The sequence below is a fragment of the Aulonocara stuartgranti genome, assembly GCF_965226115.1.
Source record: "Aulonocara stuartgranti genome assembly, chromosome: 11".
Lineage (NCBI taxonomy): Eukaryota > Metazoa > Chordata > Actinopteri > Cichliformes > Cichlidae > Aulonocara > Aulonocara stuartgranti.
Window position 1 is genome coordinate 11988371 of NC_138947.1, and position 21218 is coordinate 12009588.

General features: G+C 38.2%; 4 protein-coding genes across 8 annotated transcripts; all 4 read right to left on the reverse strand.

Moving 5' to 3' along the window:
- Nucleotides 1–1851: 1851 nt before the first annotated feature.
- LOC309717302 (HLA class II histocompatibility antigen, DQ beta 2 chain-like) lies at nucleotides 1852–8724 on the reverse strand. 5 transcript variants are annotated; one of them, XM_082551752.1, is made up of 6 exons: nucleotides 8042–8724; nucleotides 3924–4663; nucleotides 3243–3503; nucleotides 2545–2826; nucleotides 2271–2428; nucleotides 1852–2063 (listed from the first exon to the last, which is right to left on the reverse strand). In XM_082551752.1, exons 2-6 carry the CDS (start codon nucleotides 3973–3975, stop codon nucleotides 2031–2033), a joined length of 786 nt encoding a protein of 261 aa, XP_082407878.1. In that variant the 5' UTR covers nucleotides 3976–4663; nucleotides 8042–8724; the 3' UTR covers nucleotides 1852–2030. The 5 variants fall into 5 exon arrangements, with proteins under 5 accessions (XP_082407878.1, XP_082407879.1, XP_082407880.1 ...); XM_082551753.1 differs by lacking the exon at nucleotides 8042–8724 and adding an exon at nucleotides 6474–6863; XM_082551754.1 differs by lacking the exon at nucleotides 3924–4663 and having other exon boundaries at nucleotides 8042–8722.
- Nucleotides 8725–9816: 1092 nt separating this feature from the next.
- LOC309717401 (H-2 class II histocompatibility antigen, E-S beta chain-like) lies at nucleotides 9817–13601 on the reverse strand. The gene is made up of 5 exons (XM_082551942.1): nucleotides 13461–13601; nucleotides 13012–13272; nucleotides 10994–11275; nucleotides 10767–10877; nucleotides 9817–10520 (listed from the first exon to the last, which is right to left on the reverse strand). The coding sequence occupies exons 1-5, from the start codon at nucleotides 13516–13518 to the stop codon at nucleotides 10495–10497; spliced, it is 738 nt and encodes a 245-aa protein (XP_082408068.1). The 5' UTR covers nucleotides 13519–13601; the 3' UTR covers nucleotides 9817–10494.
- A 416-nt stretch (nucleotides 13602–14017) lies between these two features.
- LOC309717468 (H-2 class II histocompatibility antigen, A-U alpha chain-like) lies at nucleotides 14018–18483 on the reverse strand. The gene is made up of 4 exons (XM_082552068.1): nucleotides 16087–18483; nucleotides 15320–15583; nucleotides 14950–15231; nucleotides 14018–14860 (listed from the first exon to the last, which is right to left on the reverse strand). The coding sequence occupies exons 1-4, from the start codon at nucleotides 16166–16168 to the stop codon at nucleotides 14718–14720; spliced, it is 771 nt and encodes a 256-aa protein (XP_082408194.1). The 5' UTR covers nucleotides 16169–18483; the 3' UTR covers nucleotides 14018–14717.
- Nucleotides 18484–18593: 110 nt separating this feature from the next.
- LOC309717466 (rano class II histocompatibility antigen, A beta chain-like) lies at nucleotides 18594–21152 on the reverse strand. Its single transcript, XM_082552066.1, has 6 exons — nucleotides 20909–21152; nucleotides 20482–20748; nucleotides 20094–20375; nucleotides 19084–19194; nucleotides 18980–19005; nucleotides 18594–18881 (listed from the first exon to the last, which is right to left on the reverse strand). Exons 1-6 carry the CDS (start codon nucleotides 21003–21005, stop codon nucleotides 18855–18857), a joined length of 810 nt encoding a protein of 269 aa, XP_082408192.1. The 5' UTR covers nucleotides 21006–21152; the 3' UTR covers nucleotides 18594–18854.
- Between the last annotated feature and the right edge of the window lie 66 nt (nucleotides 21153–21218).

A 21218-nucleotide genomic window follows, 5' to 3' on the forward strand; every position in this document is an offset into this window, starting at 1 on the left:
ATCAGCTCTGACGCTGCTCCCCCAGCAGACCACAGTAAAGTACACCGCACTCACCACAACAGAGGAACAGAAAATCTCAGAAAACTCATATCAAAGATCTCAGCTTAATTATGAAATAGAGCCTGCTCATCCCCTTTGTCGGTCTTTCAGTTTAGCGTCTTTGGATCACCACCAATAAAATTTTGTGTTACTGATGTTTTTAATACTTGTTTTATGAATTTTTTTTTTTGTCAAATTAGAGATTTAGAGATTTAGAGATTAATAATATAAAATTTGCTGCAAGAAAGTGACCATTATTCCAGCAAATTGAAATAATAATGAATGAAGTATTCACATGCTCCCATTTGTTGGCCTTCCTAAGACCTTTAGAAATATGATCCTAGCTGTGAATCTCTGAATGCAACTCCCTGATGTATTTATAACCCTAAAACCCTGCAGACCATATTAACACAGTAATTCAATTCTCTCTTATTTATATAGTGCCAAATCACAACAGTCGCTTCAAGGTGCTTTATATTGTAAGGTAAAGGCCGTTCAGTATTCTGGAGAAAACCTCAACAATCAAACAACACCCTACCAGCACGCACTTTGTGATGGCAGGAAGGAAAAGCTCCCTTTTTGTCAAGGTAGCGCTGTGTGGTAGGCAGGAGTAGGACCCAAACCCAGGACTCATAACACAGAGGGATAAAGAAAAGATTTTATTTGCTGTAAAATTCAAACACTAAATACAAGGAAACAAAAACCTAAAACTGGAAACTAGGAATTACAAGGAATCCGAGAAGCACAGAGGAAACACAGCGATGTGGGACAACACAACAACAAGCAGAGGACGACAGAGGACATAAATACACAGAAGACAATTAGAGGATGGGAAACAGGAGGGATCACAGCTGGAAGTAATCAGACACAATGAGACACAGGGGAAGAAAAACTGAACACACTGAACAGCAACACAGCTGTCCCCCAACACAGCTGTCCCAAACCATCAACACGGCAACACACTGAACACAGGATGGGAGACTGTCAAAATAAAAAAGGAAACACAGAGAGGGTGAAAAGGATGACGAACTGGGGAGAACACAGATGAGACCAAGACAACCAGAGCACAAAAGAGAACAGGCTAAATGAACAAGAACCTAAGAATTAGAAATACAAATGATTAAACTAGGAAGAACAAGGAAACTGAAACATGATTAAAACTAATTCAAAGAATATAAATTAAACCAGAAAACACACACACTGAGTCACAGACCCAGGACCGTGACACTATTAACAGAAAGAAACGTTCAGCAGAACCAGGCTCAGGGAAGCCCATCAGCTCATCGTGGGGCTTCCCTGAGCCTGGTTCTGCTCGAGGTTTCGAAGAAAGAGAAGATAAAAAGGGCAAGTAAAGCACAGGAAGATGGGACAAAACAAAGCCTGTTGCTTTTGTTTGAGCCTTTAGGAGTTGCCATCCTATCTTCTGTACTTAAACAACTAATCAGCATGGCCAGCAGTCTCATCTATAAGACAGTACTGAGGGCTTCTTTAACCCATAGATTACCAAAAATACCCACAGGAGAGCAGGAGAGAGGCACATAGCTTTGTTAACCACAGGAAAGAAAATGGAAAAACAAAAACTGCTGAGCTTCATAAATGATAAATGATTTCAGGTTTTTGGAATGAAGATAAAGTAGATAAATCAGACTTCTCGCAGATTTCTCTAAATTCAGCTTTGAAACCTGTGGGAATGTCGATATATGAATTGAGAGAGGAAAAATTAGCACAGATAACTCAGCGGAGTTCTGTTCGTAAACAGAACTCTGCTGTATATATATATATATATATATCATAAAATTATTTATGATATATATATATCATAAATAATTTTATGTATTTCAATCTGAGTGTAAAAGTCTGATTTAATCTCCATCCTTCCATCACTTAACTACTTCAGGGTGGTGGTGGTGGGGCTGGAGCCCAGGTGTCACAGGGTGAGAGGTGGGTGACCTGGAGAGGTCACCAGTCTGTTTCAGGGCATTTAATCCACCTTAAACCTCATTTTTCCCACTATTTAGATCGGCCTGTAGAATAAATAAAAAACAACAGAGTTGAAATTTGTTCATTTTAGATTGCAGACATTTTGTGTTAATGTGTTAAAACGTTAAAGTAAAAACTGCAACTGCTACGGTAACCGTGACAGAGTTAGAAGTGGGAATAATGACTGCTAGAGTGAAATGGGGAATAATCAGCACACTGCTTACATTAACTAATGCAATTACCCAACTTACAGTTTCAGATTTTGTTGTTTGAGGTTTTTTTTGTTTATGTGTCTCACATGTGGCCTTCCTCTTGTAGAAAATAACTCCAATAATTGGAAACACCAAAGCCAGCAGCAGCCCTGCTGCACCAACAGCAATCTTATTCTTCCCTGCTTCAGTTATTGGCACTAAAAACACATTTATCACTGTGTTAGATATACACACTTATTTAATATGTCTTATTTTAGAAGGATAACACCAATATGAGTTCTACTGATAAACTCTCCTCCAATCACTCTCTTACCCCAGTCATAAACCTTGGGCTCTGTGAGGCTGGCATGCTCCACCATGCAGCTGATTTTCTCTCCAGGTTTCGATGAAATCTCGATGTAGGAGTGAATCTGGTAGAGCCAGTTTCCGTTGGGTAGTTCATCAGTGGAAGTCACATTAGATGTTGCCTCCTTTCCGTCCTTCAGCCACGTCAGTTTGATTTGTTTGGGATAAAAGTTGTACGCGCTGCACATGAACAAGCCTGGATGTTTGCTATCTGCTGACTCAACTAACCTCAGCCTGACAATGGGCTTCACTGGAGGAAAGAACAGACAGAGCTATTTAATATAAAATGAAATATCATCAGTTAATACACTGATACTGGACTAATAACACTAAGTTTCTGTAATTATTTAGACTACAGTCAGACATGTGTAACAGTGGAACAGATGAAGAGTTTCAGGAGCTGCATTTTGCCGCGTATGTTGTCCTGATTCTAAAAAAAAACATTGCAGGTGTTTCGACGATGATACATGAATGCTTTTCACTAAGGAAATGATCTGAACACTTCTTTCAGCCCACTTGATGAACAGATTCCTGCAATCATTCCCTCATAAAGTTCTTAAAACGTTTTCAGAAAAGCTGCTCTAAAGCATCAAGTTGTTTCTAAAGAGACCCCAGAGTGAGCAGGCTGCTGAACCCTAAAACATCATTAGTTTCAGCTGTGCTCACCTGGTCTTGAAAGAATGTCCAACACGAGTGGGATGTTGGTTCTGCACTTCTCTTTGTTCTTTTTCTCATGTTCCAGGAAACCTTTGTTTTTATTGAGATTGTCTGCAATTTCTTTAGTTTTCTTTGTGTAGCCGACATATTTCCCCAAAGTGCTGTTGTACTGGCCCAGAAGCATCTTATTCAAGTAGACTTGCGCCAGATAAACAACATCATCTTTAGAAGTAAACAGGCAACGGATCACACCGTAACCAAAGTAAGCATCTGTAACACAAAGTCAACAATTAGCCAATATGGAAATGCTCATGTTTTTTTTATCTTCTCACACACAACAAAAGCACCAGTTTAAGGTTTGCTTGTATTTTTATTTCTCTAATGTTGTTGTATTGTTGTAACACAAACAATACAGTTTATATATTAAAGTTACTTACCCGCTGTTGAAAATATCAAGAGCACATGTGGCAGTATCACAAAGTTGTGAGTGTGCATGGTGACGAACACGAAATCACGAATGAAAGTAGCAATCAATCTGATCTTCTCGCATAAGGAAGTGAATCTGCAGCTTGAGTAACAATAAACTTTTTAAAGAGTAGGCGTGGTGCTCTGTGTATGTATGTGGTGTGATTTATTTTCACCCTAACTGCTGGATTTGTGCAGACTGTAAAAACTTGTGTAAAATTTCACCTGAAGCTGGTTTAAACTGTTTTTGAAACCATACAGGAAGGCCGTAACACATCTGTTTGATATCCAAGCAGTGGTGCCTTCATCATGGAAAGAAAAAAGAAGGTTTTTGTAAGCGATAAAAGAAAGAACTGTGCTTGAGATGAATTAGTATTCAAAATTTGCTTCATTTCCCCGCTATGGCAATTTATTACAGTGCAAACAAGGAATTTAGTTCCAAAATCAGAACTCTAGCATATGGTGTTATGTATTTCAAGTTGGAGTAAATTCTTAGCAGTAACGCCCTCTTTCAGTTTAAAATAACCTGAAGAAAAATTACTGCTGCAGGTCTGATATTTGTATCTTAATATTGTGCAGCGAATTGTGTGTATTTGTAGTTTCATGCCTATAATAGATTGAGATATTAGTTTCTTTTAAGTCCTTTGGCAATAAAAGAATATAAAAAAAAACATTTTTTTGGAACTTATAAAACTCATCGGTTTTACATTAACCTGAATACCTGCAATATTGTCATTACTGACAGAAGTAAAAACGTCTTTTTATTTTTGCTTTATTCATAAGACTAAATATTTACCCCAGATTCCTGTTTAGGGTCTCTCCAGTGCTCCACGGTGCAGCTGTAAATGTCGCCCTCGCTCAGGCTAAACGTCAGAGTTGAGAACTGGTGGAAGGTTTGATCTTTATTGGGAACATACCGACTGAGCGACACCCTCTCAGACACTGGATGGCCGTTTTTGGTTTAGCTGAAATTGATGGAAGGTGGGTTGAAATGATTCACAAAGCCGATCAGGCTATTTTCAACCCCCAGCTCAACTTCTTCAGCAAGACAGAGGATGCTCTCAGGGGGTCTGTGGTGGGTTTAAAAACAACTAAGATCCATCATATCTTACCAGTTATGTTACATCAAAGATAAATGAAGTAAACAGCAGTAAAACTCATGTACCTTTTTCCTCCAGTGGATTTTTCTGTAATGTATAACACATTTGTTTTCTGTGTTCTCAGATCTCCAGATATTTGACTTGGGTTAATCATAAGATAGGTGGGCACTGTGTATACAACCCCGTGTCTTTTATAATCAACATTAAAAAAGCTCTTCAGCCTTGAATTTACTTAACTTATATCATTGTCAAAACAGGTCACTATTGCAACTGAGAATAAAAACTTAAATAATAAATATATAAATTTATGTCAATAGAAAATTAGACGAACAAGGTTGTTCTGTTTAACTCTCGGGTATTTGGTTGTCTAGAGAAACATCAAAAGACGCCCATTGAAAGGTGAAGTTTGAAGGAATGTCAGGAACTCATTCTTAGATTGATTATTATGACCACAGGGCGCTTCATGTGTGAGTGGCCATTGTCAGGAAATTCAACATTGTCCAATTCAAGGCCACACATTTAATCTCTGTCTGGTCAATGAAAATAACAGACTGATCACACCTTACTTCCTAGGTTCCTTCCTGTAACGGAGACATTCTGAATTTGTCAGTAATTACATAAACAGTTCTTGCATCATCAGCCAGAAATATGAGAAATTACACAAGGCTATGCGTAATACACCACATTCCTCGGTTTTTACCACAGTTTTAGTCCAAAACTTTCTAACTTCCTTGTAACACGTGTGATAAGAATGACTACACACAAGTAGCAGAAACCCAAAAAGCAGAAGTTGGTGTGTCAGGACCAAGGTGTTGCAATCACAGCTGCAGGGTTCGCAGGTCCCTGTGGATTTACTTTGGTAACGAAAGAAGTTACATCCAGTCCTTCTCACTAAAATGCACAAAATACTTTGAAACATCCTCATAAACATCTGCAAAGAAGATTTGAATCACTGTTTACCAAACTGCACTGTTTACCTCATAGTTTATGGCTTCTTCTTTTCTGCCTTTGCTGGCATGTTACGGAGTTTGTTTTAACAACAACACATTAAATGCTTTGACAAGTCTCTTTTTACTTCACTAAAACCACTTAGTGAAGGAATTTAAGTTGTTCGGGTTAAACCAGATTGGTTTTTAAAGAGTCTGATGATAAGCTAAAGCAAAAAAATTAACTGTGCCTACGTGAGTAATATCAATAAGAAGATTGGTACTCAAGGTTTCTTAGCAGAATATTACAAAGCATCACACTGCCTCTGCAGGCCCAGCTTCTTACCAAAAGGTGTCCTCGCAGCTACCTTACTGGCTCTGTCTGTCTGGTAATATTCTGGTTGTAAGGTTGTAAATATTTTTGCAACAGGACTCAGCTCTCTTACTGTGTTATTGAAGAGCATACAGTGAGATTTAATTCAACTAGATAAACGATAACTAGAAAAACTAACATCCGTTTAAATATAAGATTAGTTTTTAGTACTTGGATGATTCCTTTGCAGTCAGTAAAGGCCTGAAGTCTAGAATCAATAGACACCAAATGGATTTTCTTTCATTTGAGATGCTCATCCAGGCCTTTACTGTAGCTGTTCTCAGTATTGCTTGCTTGGGGGTCTCTCTGCCTTAAGTCTTGTCTTCAAAAACTAAAATTCTACTACAATTATACAGAATTTCCTGGAGGAACCCACCCGAGGGATTAATAGCTTTATCTAATCTAATCTAAAAAGCATGCTCTGTTGGGTTGAGATCAGATGACTGAATTGATGAAGCTGTTTTCCTGCAGTCTGAGAGCAATGGGCCTTTTGTTAAAATAATATGGTACTGTGAGGTCTGTAAATTTACACAATGTGTAACAAGCGGGAACCACTAGATGTCAGCAGATAGCTGTCAGTTCTGCTTTCTTATCCTAACTATAGTGGCCAATGTAGGACAAACATGTTTTAGTCAGGCAAGAGATCAAAAACACAAAATTTAGAATGCCCCCCACAACAGCTGCAGCTGACCAACGTATTTCCACTACTGTTTAAAAAAAACAAAAAACAAATGCAATCAAGTAATGGTCAGTTAGATAGTTTTCAGTACTTTATGTTTTAATCCCAGAGTCACTTCAAAAACTCTGGCCACCTACCATCTGTAGTGAGTGTATTCAGATATGAAAGTGACTCTGGACCAGATTCACCCCAGAGCTTTTTTGCTATCTCTGAAAGGCTGTCAGTTCACTGTTTATCTCAGTTGTCAATGCCAGGTGAGAAGCATCCACCTGGCATTTACAGTTCAGTACAGAAACAACTTTAGTGAAGGTGACAAATGATCTTATGGCGCTCTGACAGTGGACTCATCTCTGTGCTCGTTCTGCTAGACCATAATATTCTATTACAGCGATTAGAGCATGCTGTAGGTATTACAGATAGTGCTGTGATAGTGTTGTATCATATCTAATGCACTCCAGTTTATTCATGTAAATGGAGAGTCTTCTTCACACACTGAGAGTAATTATGGAGTTCCACAGGTTTCCGTGCTGGGACCAATTGTCTTTACATTATACATGCTTCCCTTTAGGTAGCTCTATCAGAAGGCATAGCATACATTTTCACTGCTATGTGGATGACACCCAGCTTTATCTATCCATGAAGCCAGGAAACACACACCAATTAGTTAAACTGCAGGAATATCTTAAAGACAAAAAGATCTGGATGACCTCTAATTTTCTGTTTCTAATTTCAGATAAAACCAAGGTTATTATACTCTGCCCTGAAAATCTTAGAAATATGGTATCTAACCAGATTCTTACACTTGATGGCATTACCTTGGCCTCCAGTTACACTGTGAGGAACCTTGGAGTCATTTTAGACCAGGAAATGTCCTTCAGTGCACGTATTAAAAAATATGTAGGACTGCTTTGTTCCATTTGCACAACATCTCTAAAATTAGAAATATCCTGTCTCAGAGTGACGCTGAAAAACTAGTTCATGCATTTATTACTTCTAGGCTGGACTACTGTAATCGTTATCCGGTTGTTCAGTGATGATGCGACGAATCCTACTTCCGGGTCTAAAGTAGTCTGCGTTTAATATGGCTTTTGTGTTGTTAACATGTTTAATGTTTTGTATTTTCTTCTATTTGATCTCAAAAAGCTCCTAAAACAGTCAGTGATCCCTGTTGACCTCCCTCGGCTTTTATTACCGCTAATCATTTATTTAAGCTCAGTTTTTAAAACCTTAGGATGTAACTACAGCCCAGCCCATGAATGACTAACCTCGTATTGAGGATGGATTATCTCAGTTGTTCTCCTGGCTGAAGTTTGGTCCTTTTACAGCATCCTGCCATGCGATTACATTTGTTCCTGACCACCGAGAACACTCACGTTAACTTTTATCGAGTGGGAAAAAAGTTAGCTTGTTTATATTATGCTAACATAGCTGTGTTGCTAGCGGTCACGTAGCACATCATTATATACCAGCTAGCCCAACTTCAGTAACCCTACAAACGTCACTGCTGTTTAGTTTTCTGTCTTCATTTATGCTGGAAGTGATAACAGAGCTGTACGTTTTAATTTGTTTCCAAAACCCCGCAGTCAGGACATGCTATATTGTATTTAGATAGAAGCTAGCGAGCTAACTCCCTGCTAACTTCTAACTCCGTTAAATGTCATAAATTCCGTTTTCATGGATGCCTGGATGTTAAACTCAATTGTTACACCTGGTAGAGCAGAACGCTGATCATTTTATTAAAGATGAAAGACTTTAGACAGTTTTTCAACTCTCAGTAATGCCATAGTGATCGTTTGATATATGGACCTGCAGCGGAGTTTAGACCCAGACACGGCTAGTGACGTCAGACTGAACAACCGGATTATCAGGATACCCTAAAAACTCCCTGAAAAACCTTCGGTTAATCCAAAATGCTGCAGTACGAGAAAGAGAGAGCATATTTCTCCTGTATTGGCTTCCCTTCATTGGCTCCCTGTTAAATCCAGAATTTAATTCAAAATACTGCTCCTCACATACAAGGTCTTAAATAATCAGGCCCCATCTTATCTTAATGAACCCACATTTCACTCTTGGACTGCGGGCTTGCTTGTGGTTCCTAGAGTATTTAAAAGTAGAGTGTGAGGCAGAGCTTTTAGCTTTCAGGCCTCTGATATTTGGAATCAGTTTCCAATATCTCCAATATTTCCAATAGTTTGTATTCGGGAGACAGATACTATCTATGCTTTTAAGATTAGGTTTAAAACTTTCCTTGTTGCCAAGCATATAGTTAGGCCTGGATCCGGTGTAGACTGCTAGGGGGATTCCCATGATGCATTGAATTGATTGATTGACTGATTAATTAATGTCTTTTGTCCTGTCTTCCTCCCCTCACCCTGGTCGCAGCAGATGGCTGCCCCTTCCTGAGCCTGGTTCTGTTGGAGGTTTCTTCCTGACAAAAGGGAGTTCTTTCTTCCCACTATCCCCAAAAGTGCTTGCTCATAAGGGGTCATATGATTGTTGGGTTGTTCTCTGTATGTGTTATTGTATGGTTTAGCTTTTCATATAAAGCGCCTTGAGGTCACTGCTGTGTCTACTGTAAAAACTTCAGCCTCTGCTGTTGAGACGGACTACACCATGATGCTACTGCCACCATGCTTCACAAACACGAACATCTCTGATTGCTTTTGTGCAGCAACACATGTTCTGCACTGTTTGTCTTTACTGCGACGGGCCCGACTTACTAAACTAAAAAATGACCAGCAGATGGCAACAAAAATTAATATCATATGCATAGATTTAAGTTTTTAATGATTTTACTATTACCTACTGTGATTACCTTTAAAATTCTTAATTCATAACCTTTTTTAGTTAACGTTAACGTGATGACTTCACCACACAACTCAGTTTATCATATATTTTATATATTTAAAACTTATGAAGAAGGCATCATCAATACAATTATGTAGGGTAATATATTTTATTTTATAAATATACCACTTAATACAAAATGTAAAAATAGTGGTGAAAAAAACTTAGTATACCAGTTCTATTTTTCTTTTCCTTTTGAGTTTTTGTTTCATTTTTCCTTTGTAGTCCAGACCAAATTCAGCCCCCTGCTGGGATCAGGTTAATTTTGATATTTCACATCAAATAATCCTTATCCTGCCACATTGCTTTTGAACAACTGGGCCCTACGAACCCAACGGTATCCAGTTCACACTTGACAAAGAAAAGCATGAAATCTTTAAGTTAAAACAGCTGGAACAAGAAAATGAAGAACATATTGCACGATGCAGTTTCACATTAAGTCTATAAATAAATCAGCTTGTTAGAATAACTGAATGACTAGATTAATAAAATATATCTCTTTTATCCAAGCCCCAGATATATATTTTTAACATTTTCAGTAATATTAATAAAACATTTCACAATCAAGTAGACCTTCAAAACAGCAGCATCTCTGTCAACATGAACATTTACAGCCCACACTCTGAGAAATCTAAATAAATTAATTAAATCATTAGTTACATTGTTAATTTAGTTGTGATGTTTTATAAACAAAAGTCTTAAGTCATATGTTTTTTTTCCTTTTTTTGCTGAATATTTCTGAATTCTCCAGTCTAAATGCACAAATTATAAGTGTCTTCCCAGTTGGCAAACTCAAAATTGACTTTTTTCCATTTGCTGCCATCGTTTCTTAGATGATTCCACCTTCGGACAGTACCTCCAAACAGGTAGATTAACTTGTTGGCACCAATATCCGGCCTATACAATAATAACAAGAAGACAGAGTTAAAATGTATTGGTTTTAAATAACAATAATTTTGTGTTAATGTGTTAAAATTGCAGCTGCTACAAAGTGCGGTAGAGTTAGATGTGGAAATAATGACTGTTAGAGTGAACAGCTTGTTACCTACAGAGCAAGTAAAAGTTATTCCTTAAATGTACTTATATAATTGCTCAGGTTACAGATAGAGACATTAAGGAGGTCACGTTTGTCATGTTTCTCACTTGTAGTGTTCCGCTTGTAGAAAACAGCTCCACCGAGTACAAACACCAAACCCAGCAGCAGCCCTGCTACACCTATAGCAATCTTATTCTTCTCTGCCTCGGATGTTGGATCTGAAAACACATGTATCACTATATTACATTTCTAAACTGTGAATTTAATAAGTCTTATTTAATAACATCATAAACCAGGATGAGGTCCAAGAATAAGCTTCCTTTCACTGTCTTACCCCAGTCATAAAATTTGGGCTCCATGAGGCTGGCATGCTCCACCATGCAACTAATGTTCTCTCCAGGTTTGGGTATAATCTCCAGGTAGGAGTGAATCTGGTAGAGCCAGTTTCCGTTGGGTAGTTCATCAGTGGAAGTCACATTAGATGTTGCCTCCTTTCCGTCCCTCAGCCATGTCAGTTTGATTTGTTTGGGATAAAAGTTGTACGCGCTGCACATCAACATGCCTGGATGTTCACTTTCTGGTGACTCAGCTAACCTCAGCTTGACTGTGGGCTCAACTTGTGGAAAGAACAGACAGTCAGAACGATTTGGTATAAAATTAAATACCATCAATTAACACTGATTAGGCATTGCAGCAATAACACAGTTTCTGTAATGAGCCTTATATCCTTCTCTGGAGCTTCAGTTTTCCTGTAATCCTCTATTCCGATAGAAGATGGCGTGTTACCAGTCGGGCAAAAAGCAAAGCAAACCAATCAGATTTAAATGAAAAAAATTCACAAAGAAAGCACAACAAAGCACCCTCAAGTGCACTAAAGAGTAAACAGTTAAATATGTAGTATTAAAAATTAGGTCTTTGTCTTCTAAGCCCCTGTGAGTAAATTATTTGATAATTGACAAACATATTGATTTGCTCCTATTACAAAGACTTGGTTCCAGCAGATAGTTGAAATTAATCAAACCCCTGAGCAATACTAACTGTGAGAATCCTCAAAGCACAGACCAAAGAGGAGGAGTGGCAGCAATCTTCCACTAAAGCTTTGAATAGATCCAGATTTACAACTTCTTAGATTTCATTTGAAAGCAGAACTCTTAGCATTGTAAACTCTAATCGGAAAACTCAGTTTTATTTGCTGTTAACTATCATTCATATGGCCCTTACTCACAGTTCCTAGGTGAATTCTTAGACTTTCTAATTTAGTCCTCAGCTCTAATAAAATAATTATAGTAGGTCATTTTAATATCCATGTATATGCTGATAATGACCGTCTCAAAATTGCATTTAACCTGTTAGTAGACTCAATTCTCTCAAAATGTAAAAGACCCCACCCACCACATTAATCTGGATCGTGTGGGAAAGGTGGCATTAAACATTTAACAGTATTCCCAGTAAAACCCTCTGTTTGATTAAGCTTATAATTTGGGCTGGATCTTTTCACTCGGAACATTCCCTTATTTAATAAACTACGCTGCATCATTGATTTCAGATCTTCAGGTTTATCTCTGGCTCTCTTCCACATTGTGTCTTTTGTCCTGGCTCTCTTCCCTCACCCCTGACTGTTCAGTGGTTGTCTGTTTTTTGGTATGTTTTTTCGAATTTTCGCTGATATTCCTCGCCATTCTGTCTCCTTGTTTCCTGGTCATGAATTCTGTTAGCTCTGTTATTTCGACTAACTGTTTTATTTCGGGAACTGCTTTTTCTTTCGTGTCCTCTGAGCTGTTTACTTTCAGTCTAGGGTTTTCTCATTTCTCTAATTTGTCCATCCGTCTTCCTGCTCGTGACCAGGGTTAACAGAGGGACATCTTAATTCCTAAAATGCATCAAGAGGGCTGAAGAGCAGTAACTAAGCACGCAGGGTTGTTTCCTTTATGGAAGTGTTTTCACTTTCAACATTTAAAAGAGATGGCGCACAAATCAGGAGAGATTTTCATTCATCAGTAATTCATCAGTTTGGAGTGTATAAGGAAGTTGAACACAGGGAGGTAATGATAACTCCACACAAATCCACAGGTTGGGTTAAAACTAGGAACCTTCTTTCTGTGAGGCGACAGTGCAAAACACCGCAGCACTGTTAGTAATTTTCAAAAACTTACCAGTCACAGGATTCAGTCACTGATTCAGTCACCAGCAATCTTTTTCTCACGTACTTAAAAAACATTTTAGGGAAAGTCCCTGTAGAGCACCAAGCTGTTACCTAGTGCTTTATTGATATCACAGAAATAAGAAGTGTAACTATCAATGGCTGCTGGAATCTAAAATATCATCAGAGTTTCAGAGTTTTTCTATGCTCACCTGGTCTTGAAAGCACATCAAACACTAGCGGGACGTTGGTTCTGCACTTCTGTTCGTTCTTTTTTTCTTGTTCCAAGAAACGTTGGTTTTTGTTGAGTTCATCTGCAATTTCTTTCATTTTCTCTGTGTAGCCGACATATTTCCCCAAAGTGCTGTTGTACTGACCCTGAAGCACCTTATTAAAGTAGAGCTGTGCCAGATAAACAACATCATCTTTGGAAGTAAACAGGCAACGGACCACACCGTAACCAAAGTAAGCATCTGTAACACAAAGTCAACAATTAGCTGATGCTGAAATGCTCATGTGTGTTGTCTTCTCACACACAACGCAAGCGCCAGTTCGACAATCTTAAACGTTAGCTTGTGTTTACTAAATAACAAATGAATCAAACGTCTTTTTTATTTTTACTGTAAGACCGATAAACAGCTATTATCTTGAAGTTACCTACCTGCTCTTGAAAATAAGAGGAACACACTTGTTAGCAGTAAAGTGCAGCGAATATGCATGGTGAAAAAATAGGAATCACGAATGAAAATAGGAAGAAGTCTGATCTTGTTGCAGAAGGAAGTGAATCGCCAGATTGAGCAACAGTATTGTTATGCAGGCTTTTAGTAGGCGTGGTGCTCTGTGGGACATGATTTACTTCTATTGTCAGATTTGTGCAGACAATAAAGCTTTTTTTAAACACAGACAAGCCGTAATTTTTATGTAATATCCACAGTTAACCCTGATTTGTTTGAATTACTAAACACAACCCAAAACAAGTATTTCTCCAGTCTGAAGTTACTAAAAAGATTTATATTTGATTTTATTAAACTTATTGGTTTTGCATTTATCTGAACACTAGCAGGCTAGCAGCTTATATCTATATCTATAGCATATCAGGAAATATGTTTTTATTTATTTGTAATAATACTGATTTTAATGGCCGATGTGTTTATTTAATGGGACATCAGAGCTTTACGGGTTTTGGAACCAAAGATAAAGAGCTGAAAGACAACAGTCATTTTTTTCAACAAAGATTTCTTTATTTTGCTGGTATAGAAAAGAAGATTAAATAACAATCAAAGTTACATAAACAATAAAGGTGGTGTTTGGTTACAGACAAAAATTTGCTTCATTGCCCAGCTATGGCAAACTATATTTATTGTGCATATAATGCAAACATATTAATCCAGTCTTCACTACTTGAGAAAACCTTGTTGCATTTTACTGCTGCCTCCTAGAGACTCTGTTTTAGCACATTTTATTTAAAATTCATAATAACAAGCTACTTCTCACTGCTTTTGTGTCTGAAGCACAGCCAGCAACTCCATATCTCTTACTTGGCAAACTTTTCTGCCCTTCCTGACACAACCCCCAAGGGATTTGTGTCTCATGCCAGGATCAAACCAGAGATCTTCTGCTTGTTAGAAGAATGTGCAAACCACTACACTGCAGAGCTACTACTGCAGAAAATGACTACATGTTAACTAAAAGTGCTGCAACACCCCAAGCAAACAGCAGCAATTTAAATAAGGAAATAAAAAGTCAAATGGCCTTTTGAATTTCCTGTGTGAATCTGAAACACTTCTCACAATAAAGACTGGATGTGATTAGTGGATACTGTTTCATTACAGTTAATTTTAAACCTTTGGACTGACCTAATTGTTGAATTGTGCCCCAGTTTTGTTGTTTATTTGTGTGATTTTCATGTGTGGAATCTCTAAGATAGATATTGTTTTTTGTTTTCAAGTCCTTTTACAATTAAAAATGTTCCCGTTGCCACTCCCAGCAGGCCCAGAGTCAGGCCCACTGCACAGAAAACATCCAGTCCATGACTTTCATGGCTTTTCATTATTTCTGTTTCTGCAGAAGAAGAAAAAAAAGAACATAATTACTGACTACAGTAAACAAATCTTTTCATTTTATTTTTATTCATTAGGGCAAATATTTACCCCAGATTCTTGTTTGGGGTGTCTCCAGTGCCGAGTGCTCCACGGTGCAGCTGTAAATGTCGCCCTCGCTTGGAGTGAACACCAGAGTTGAGAACTGGTGGAAGGTTTGATCTTTATTGGGAAAATACCGACTGAGCAACACCCCCTCAGACACTGGATGACCATTTTTGGTCCAAGTAACATTGATGTCAGGTGGATAGAAGTAATTCACAAAGCAGATCAGGCTGTTTTCAACTCCCAGCTCGACTTCATCTGCAGGGTAAAGAATGCTTGCGGGGGGGTCTGTGGTAGGATCAAACACAATTAACATCATCAGATCTTATCAGCAATGTTACAACATGAAGTTAACACAAGAATAAAAATCCTTTACCTTTATCTTCAGGTGGATTTTTTTCCTCTACTGTCCAGTATGACAGAAGTGCTGGACATGCTCTCTTGGCTTTTTGTGCATTGTTATATACATTCAAATTCTGAAATGTTTCACTTGGGTTAAATATAAAATACCGGGGCACCGTGTATACAACTTCATGTCTTTCGAAATCTGTATACATAAGCTCCTCAGCATCAAATTCAAACTGTGCCTCAGTTCTCCCATCAACAAAGCAGGCCACGACATAGGTAATTTCATGTGAAACTGAGAAAAAAGACAAAAAAATGCAAACAAGAGAATAACAATAAATGTATTAGTATGAACAGAATAGAACAGAATAGCCCTTTATTTTCACTGTACATAAAATATAAAGAGTAAGACAGGAGTATTAAATAACAAACTAAAGGAAAATAAAGGAAACATGTAACACATTTCATAACATCAAATCATGTGTTTCCAGAGTGTCCGGCTTGTAATGCAGGTTAACGCATGAATGAACCCAGGTGGAAGCACAATCCTAACCTCATGCAGTGCAGTTAATGATCTAATATAATACTACACAGAAAAATAGGACTGCATCACGAAGAGCAGTGATGAAATACATGCCAGTGAAGCTGGGGTGTTATTGTTAACCTCACAGTAGTATTAGTGAACAAGAAAATTCAAGTTACCAGATGACTTGAGAAGGAGACAAATTGAGAAAATTCAAACATACATTGAATAGTATGAGTTTATAGTAAAGGAGTAAATTAGAAATTCATCCTTACTTTGAGAGAAGACGCAGAAGCTGTTGAGCAGCAGGATAACGAGAGCAGAGCGCCTCATGTGTGAGCTGCAGGTGGCCATCATTGGAAATTCCCCCACTGGTCCAAACTGAACAAAATGCAAACTACGATCTCTTTCAGGGTCAGTTAACAATAAAGCCCAGCTACACCTTCTTAACACATGACCACTGATGGTAATGCAGCAGTCTAACCGGTTGAACAGGCGCGATACCTCAGAGAGATCGTTTGCCAGTAGCTACATAACTTTCGTGCATTCAGCTTATAGTGCAGTTTTGTTTTCTTTTTTTTGACGGTTCCTCTTTTTTGAGGAAACTAAACATGTGACCCATCTTAGAACAAAAACCTCAGAATGAGCTTCAACAGCAGGATAAGGAAGCCGGAAAGTATTGAAATGTGGAGCAGAACTGCGGTAAAGCCGAAAAGATGGTGTAAAAACTTTCATAACATCATGTGAATTTCGGAGGCAACTTTTCTGTATGACGGTGAAGACCTTGCTTATAAACACACACACACATGCGCGCACACACATATGGGTATAAAATCCTTTCCCTCTTGTAGTTTAGAGAGAAAAATCTGTGTCTCCTATACTCCTAAATTGTGGTTCTCATTTAATAATAATGAAACGATGATGGTTTTATCCACGTTAAGCCACAGAAATCTGTACGTTTGAATTTTTTAAGTATACAGAAGTAGTAAAAACCCTGAAAGCAGAAGTGGTGTATAATGAATGAAGTGAGTGTCCACAGTTGCAGGGTTCACAGGTCCCTGTGGATTTCTCATGTTCTCACTAAAATGCCCTGTGTACTTTCAGACACACTGGAGGCATTTCCATTTTTCTTAAATATTTCCAAAGGAGATCTGTAGTGAACTTTCCTTTCACTGCAGTGTTACGTCATGGTTTCTGGCTGCTTCTTCTCTGCCTTTGTCGGTTTTTTGTTGACTTTGATGGAACAGCTGATCCAGTGATTACTGACAAACCTGACTGCAATTAGCCTAAAGTCTGTTCCTTTTTTAAAAAAGTTTACTTCCTTGAAAACATTTCCAAGCAACAGCAGAGTTACGTTTTTAAGTTTAACCAGCTTACAGTGTTTTATAGTGAATAGTAATAAGTTAAAGCAAAAGAAATTCTTATTGGAGCTCTTCATTGAATTTTTTTCTTTATTTTTGGACTTGCTGTTTCAGAACAAAGACATCAAACAAATCATTCCCGAACTATATTTTCGGTGTGGCAGGGTGTGTCATCCTGGACAGAATTCACTGCCAACAGCGAATGTTATTGACTGACAGTAAATGCTCTGCATCAATGTTTACTCTACATTAAGGATCAAAGTAACATCCACATGACTGGTTTTCTGGCTGAATATTACATTGTATCACTGCCCCTGTTGGCTAGTCTTCCTACTATAACGTATCAAGTTTTTACAATAAGGAAATTTGTATTTATGTATGAATTATTTGTATATTTTCTAACTGGGGACAGCTTGTTTTATTTGCAAAAAGCACATTATTTTTCACTCAGCAGCCTTTTTATAAGGTATAACTTACTAGTATCACATCGCCTTCAGAGCTGCTTTAATGTTTGATGGCACAGATGCCTCAGAGAATTTCCTGATCCACCACATACCAAAGGTTCTCTTTTGGATTGACATCTATTCACTTGGAGGCCATTTGAGGACAGTGAACTAAATTTTGTGTTCAAGAAAACAGTTTGAGATGATCTCAGCTTTGTGACATGGTGTGTTATCCTGGTGGAAGCAGCCAGCAGAAGGTACACCATGGTTATACTGTTGGAAAAATATCACAAGCATTGTTACACCACCAGCAGGCTGAACTGTTGATACAAGGTAGGGTGGATCCAGGCTTTCATGTTTTTTACACCACGTTCTGACTCTACCATCTGAATTTTGCAGCAGAAATCAACTCATCAGACCAGGCAGCAGTTTTCAAATCTTCTATTGTCCACTTTTGAGCCTGTAAGAACTGTTCCTGTTCTTAACTGACAGGTGTGGTACTCGGTGTGGGCTTCTGCTGCTGCAGTGCTTTTTGTTTTGCAAACCTCGGTTGTATCGAGTGGTTATTTTAGTTACTGAGGCCTTCCTATGAGCCCAAAGCCATTCTGTTCTCAACCTCTAACATCTACAAAACATTTAAACCCAAAGAACTGGCGCTGATTGGATATTTTCTCTTTTTCAGACCATCCTCTGTAAAACCCCAGAGACAGTTGGAAAAATCTCAGTACATCAATAGTTTTTGAAGTACTCAAGTTGGTTAAATCACCTGTCTCCCTTTTGATTTAACCATGTTTACATGCCTAAGTGCATTAAGATGCTGCCATGTGATTAGTGATTATTATGCCCTTACTGCCCATTTCCTGTTTTCACCCCGCAGTGCTTTACAGCTGCCATTTTCGACATGTGCTGAAGGTTTACCTGCATTAACTGATTTTTGGCCACTTGAGGGCGGTAGAGTAAGGTAAAAAAAACAAAACATCATATTACATTCACTTTTTAAATTCTTCTTTCCAAAATGAAGCAGACAGGAAACAGTACACAGCTGTTTGCTGGTGGAAGCTCAGCTGATGTGATTCAGAGTTTGGATCAAGTTTACAGTGTGAGGAGAAAATGTGGATGATGTGAGTCTCTGTGCGTCTGTGAAAAGCTCAGACGGCAGTTTAAGGACAAGCAAGTCGACCACAACGTTTTACATAATCAGAACCAAAATCTCAGTGAAATCCAAAAGGCTGCTCCGACTCAAAGTGTGTCATCGGGGTATAAAACCTGCAGAAAAAAGAAAAAGAGATTTATTATAGTCTGGTAGATGTTTCCACATCTGTTTCAAAGTGATGGAAAAATAACTGTTAAATATAAACATCTACCTCGGTTGTTGACACCATGACCCGCCCTGCAGAAAGGTTTAACGTTTTTATCATTAAATCTTATCACAAGTATTGTTTTATGTTTATTAGAAAGAATCTCTCACCACTGGATTTCTTCTTGTAGTAAATGAGCCCAGCAACTGAAAACACCAAACCCAGCAGCAGCCCTGCTGCACCAACAGCAATCTTATCTCTCCCTGAGTCAGGCGATGGTTCTGAAAACACATTTATCAGCAGCAGCAGATTACATCTACATATTTTAGACTGATATATATCAAATATATGAATCATGAGTCAATCAGATGACAATACTTTTACTTTATTAATAACTCTAAAGTGCATTAGACTACAATGTGTTGTACATTCATGCAGTATTTTATTAATCTTCCTCATGTGGATGGCCAGTTTAGAAGTACCAGCTGACCTAGAGTAACATGCTTGTCTTTGGACTTGAAGAGGAAGCTGGAGTAACTAGAGGAAGCCCACACACGCACAGGGAGAAACTGCATACAGAAAGGCCTGGCCAACCAGGAGTTTCAAACCAGGAACCTGCTTGCTGTGAGGTGACAGTGTTAACCACATCACTGCTATGTTGCTAAATCCTCTCGGCCATTTTTAATGTGTGGCAAAATCAGCCTTCTACTCTGTGAATTCCTCGTTGATGTTTTCTCATAAAATGTCAAATTGAATACATGCTGAAAAATGTTGATTGTATAGATCCAAGAATAACGCAAAGTCACATTTGAATGATTATCAATTTGACTTGACTGAAAATACCGGTAGAAAAATGTATTTAAATCATTTGGAGTAAATGTAAGTGGAATTTACTTATTATTAAGTAAATTTGCTTTAAGATAACATGTCCAAAATAGCATGAAACACCTTTTATAACATCTCTTGTCTTAAGCTGACAAGTTTCTTGTTTTACGCAAACAAAAAGCAGAAAATTTGCATTTGGTTCAGTTGTATTTAGTATCAGCTAACTATATTTTATGTTTAAGCTCTCACTGAGTTGATTTAGATGTGCAAACCTGTAAAATGAAGTAACTAATGAAATACTGTGTAATTTTCAAATCTAAAGCTCAGATACAGGTGGCATTAAATACTCTCTTACCCCAGTCATATATCAGGGGCTTCATGAGGGTTGCATGCTCCACCATGCATGAGATTTTTTCCTCAGGTGTGGGTGTATACTCCAAGAAGGAATGGATCTGGTAGAGCCAGTTTCCATTTGGCAGCTCCTCAGTGGAAGTCACATCAGTTGTTGTCTGCTTTCCGTCTCTGAGCCACGTTAGTTTGATTTGTTTTGGGTAAAAGTTGTACGCGCTGCAGACGAGCATGCTTGGATGTCTGCTGTCTGCTGCATCCACAGACCTCAGCCAAACGTAGGGCTCGACTAGAGGAAACATACAAGTCATTAAAACAAAACTTGACTTTGTTTGTAGACAGAAAGAAAGAGAGACAGTTTTGAGATAATTGCTGTGATGTTTTGTGAAAATTACCTGAATTCTGGAGCTCATCATAAATCAGTGGGACATTTCTTTTGCAAAGGTTTGATTTCCATACCTCATGTTTCATAAAGCCCTGGTCACCGTTGAGCTTATCTGCAACTTTTATTCCGTTCTTTGTGTAACCGACTACTTTCCCCACACTGCTGTTGTATTGGCCTTCTAGCACCTTATTAAAGTAAAACTGCTCCACGTACATGGCATCGTGGCCGTCAGGGGAAGTAAACTGGCAATGAGCCACATAATATCCAAAGAGAGCGCCTGAAAAATGTTTTCCAACAAACAGTAGTTAATATGGCTAGTTAAATGTATATCCTGTCATCACACATCACATGCTACAGCTAAACAGATAGCTGCTAAGTAGCTATTTGAGTCTGTTGTATCACTTTGATCAGCAGTATAAATAAAAAGTCTAACTTACCTTCTGTGGAAAAGACGAGCAAAAGCACAAAGAAAGGAAGAAAACTGTGAGTATGAGACATGCTGTCTGGTAAATAAGAGTAGAGTGACTGAATCATCACACCTAGACAGCAGTGGTTAAAGTTGGCACTGAGTTGTAAAAATCAGGAAGTTGAGTTCCTGAAATGTATTGTTTTGATTTCAGTGCTCATAATGTCAGTGGGTCTCATATTCCCTCCTCAGTTATTTTGCATAAAGATTACCGATGGGGAAAAAGAAGTAAAAAATACATTTGGTTAAAAATCCGGAAGTAATGGTGCCACTTCAGTCAA

Coding starts and splice junctions, on each gene's coding strand:
- LOC309717302 (XM_082551751.1), bottom strand. CDS start 3,728: ATGCACACTCACAACTTTGTGATACTGCCACATGTGCTCTTGATATTT. Junction 2,827..3,242: donor GGACATTCTTTCAAGACCAG/GTGAGCACAGCT, acceptor TCTTTCCTCCAG/TGAAGCCCATTGTCAGGCTG. Junction 2,429..2,544: donor GCCCAAGGTTTATGACTGGG/GTAAGAGAGTGA, acceptor ATGTGTTTTTAG/TGCCAATAACTGAAGCAGGG.
- LOC309717466 (XM_082552066.1), bottom strand. CDS start 21,005: ATGATTCAGTCACTCTACTCTTATTTACCAGACAGCATGTCTCATACT. Junction 20,376..20,481: donor TGATGAGCTCCAGAATTCAG/GTAATTTTCACA, acceptor TGTTTCCTCTAG/TCGAGCCCTACGTTTGGCTG. Junction 18,882..18,979: donor TCATGGTGTCAACAACCGAG/GTAGATGTTTAT, acceptor TTTTTTCTGCAG/GTTTTATACCCCGATGACAC.
- LOC309717401 (XM_082551942.1), bottom strand. CDS start 13,518: ATGCATATTCGCTGCACTTTACTGCTAACAAGTGTGTTCCTCTTATTT. Junction 11,276..13,011: donor TGATGTGCTTTCAAGACCAG/GTGAGCATAGAA, acceptor TCTTTCCACAAG/TTGAGCCCACAGTCAAGCTG. Junction 10,878..10,993: donor GCCCAAATTTTATGACTGGG/GTAAGACAGTGA, acceptor ATGTGTTTTCAG/ATCCAACATCCGAGGCAGAG.
- LOC309717468 (XM_082552068.1), bottom strand. CDS start 16,168: ATGATGGCCACCTGCAGCTCACACATGAGGCGCTCTGCTCTCGTTATC. Junction 15,584..16,086: donor CTTCTGCGTCTTCTCTCAAA/GTAAGGATGAAT, acceptor CTTTTTTCTCAG/TTTCACATGAAATTACCTAT. Junction 15,232..15,319: donor AAATCCACCTGAAGATAAAG/GTAAAGGATTTT, acceptor ATCCTACCACAG/ACCCCCCCGCAAGCATTCTT.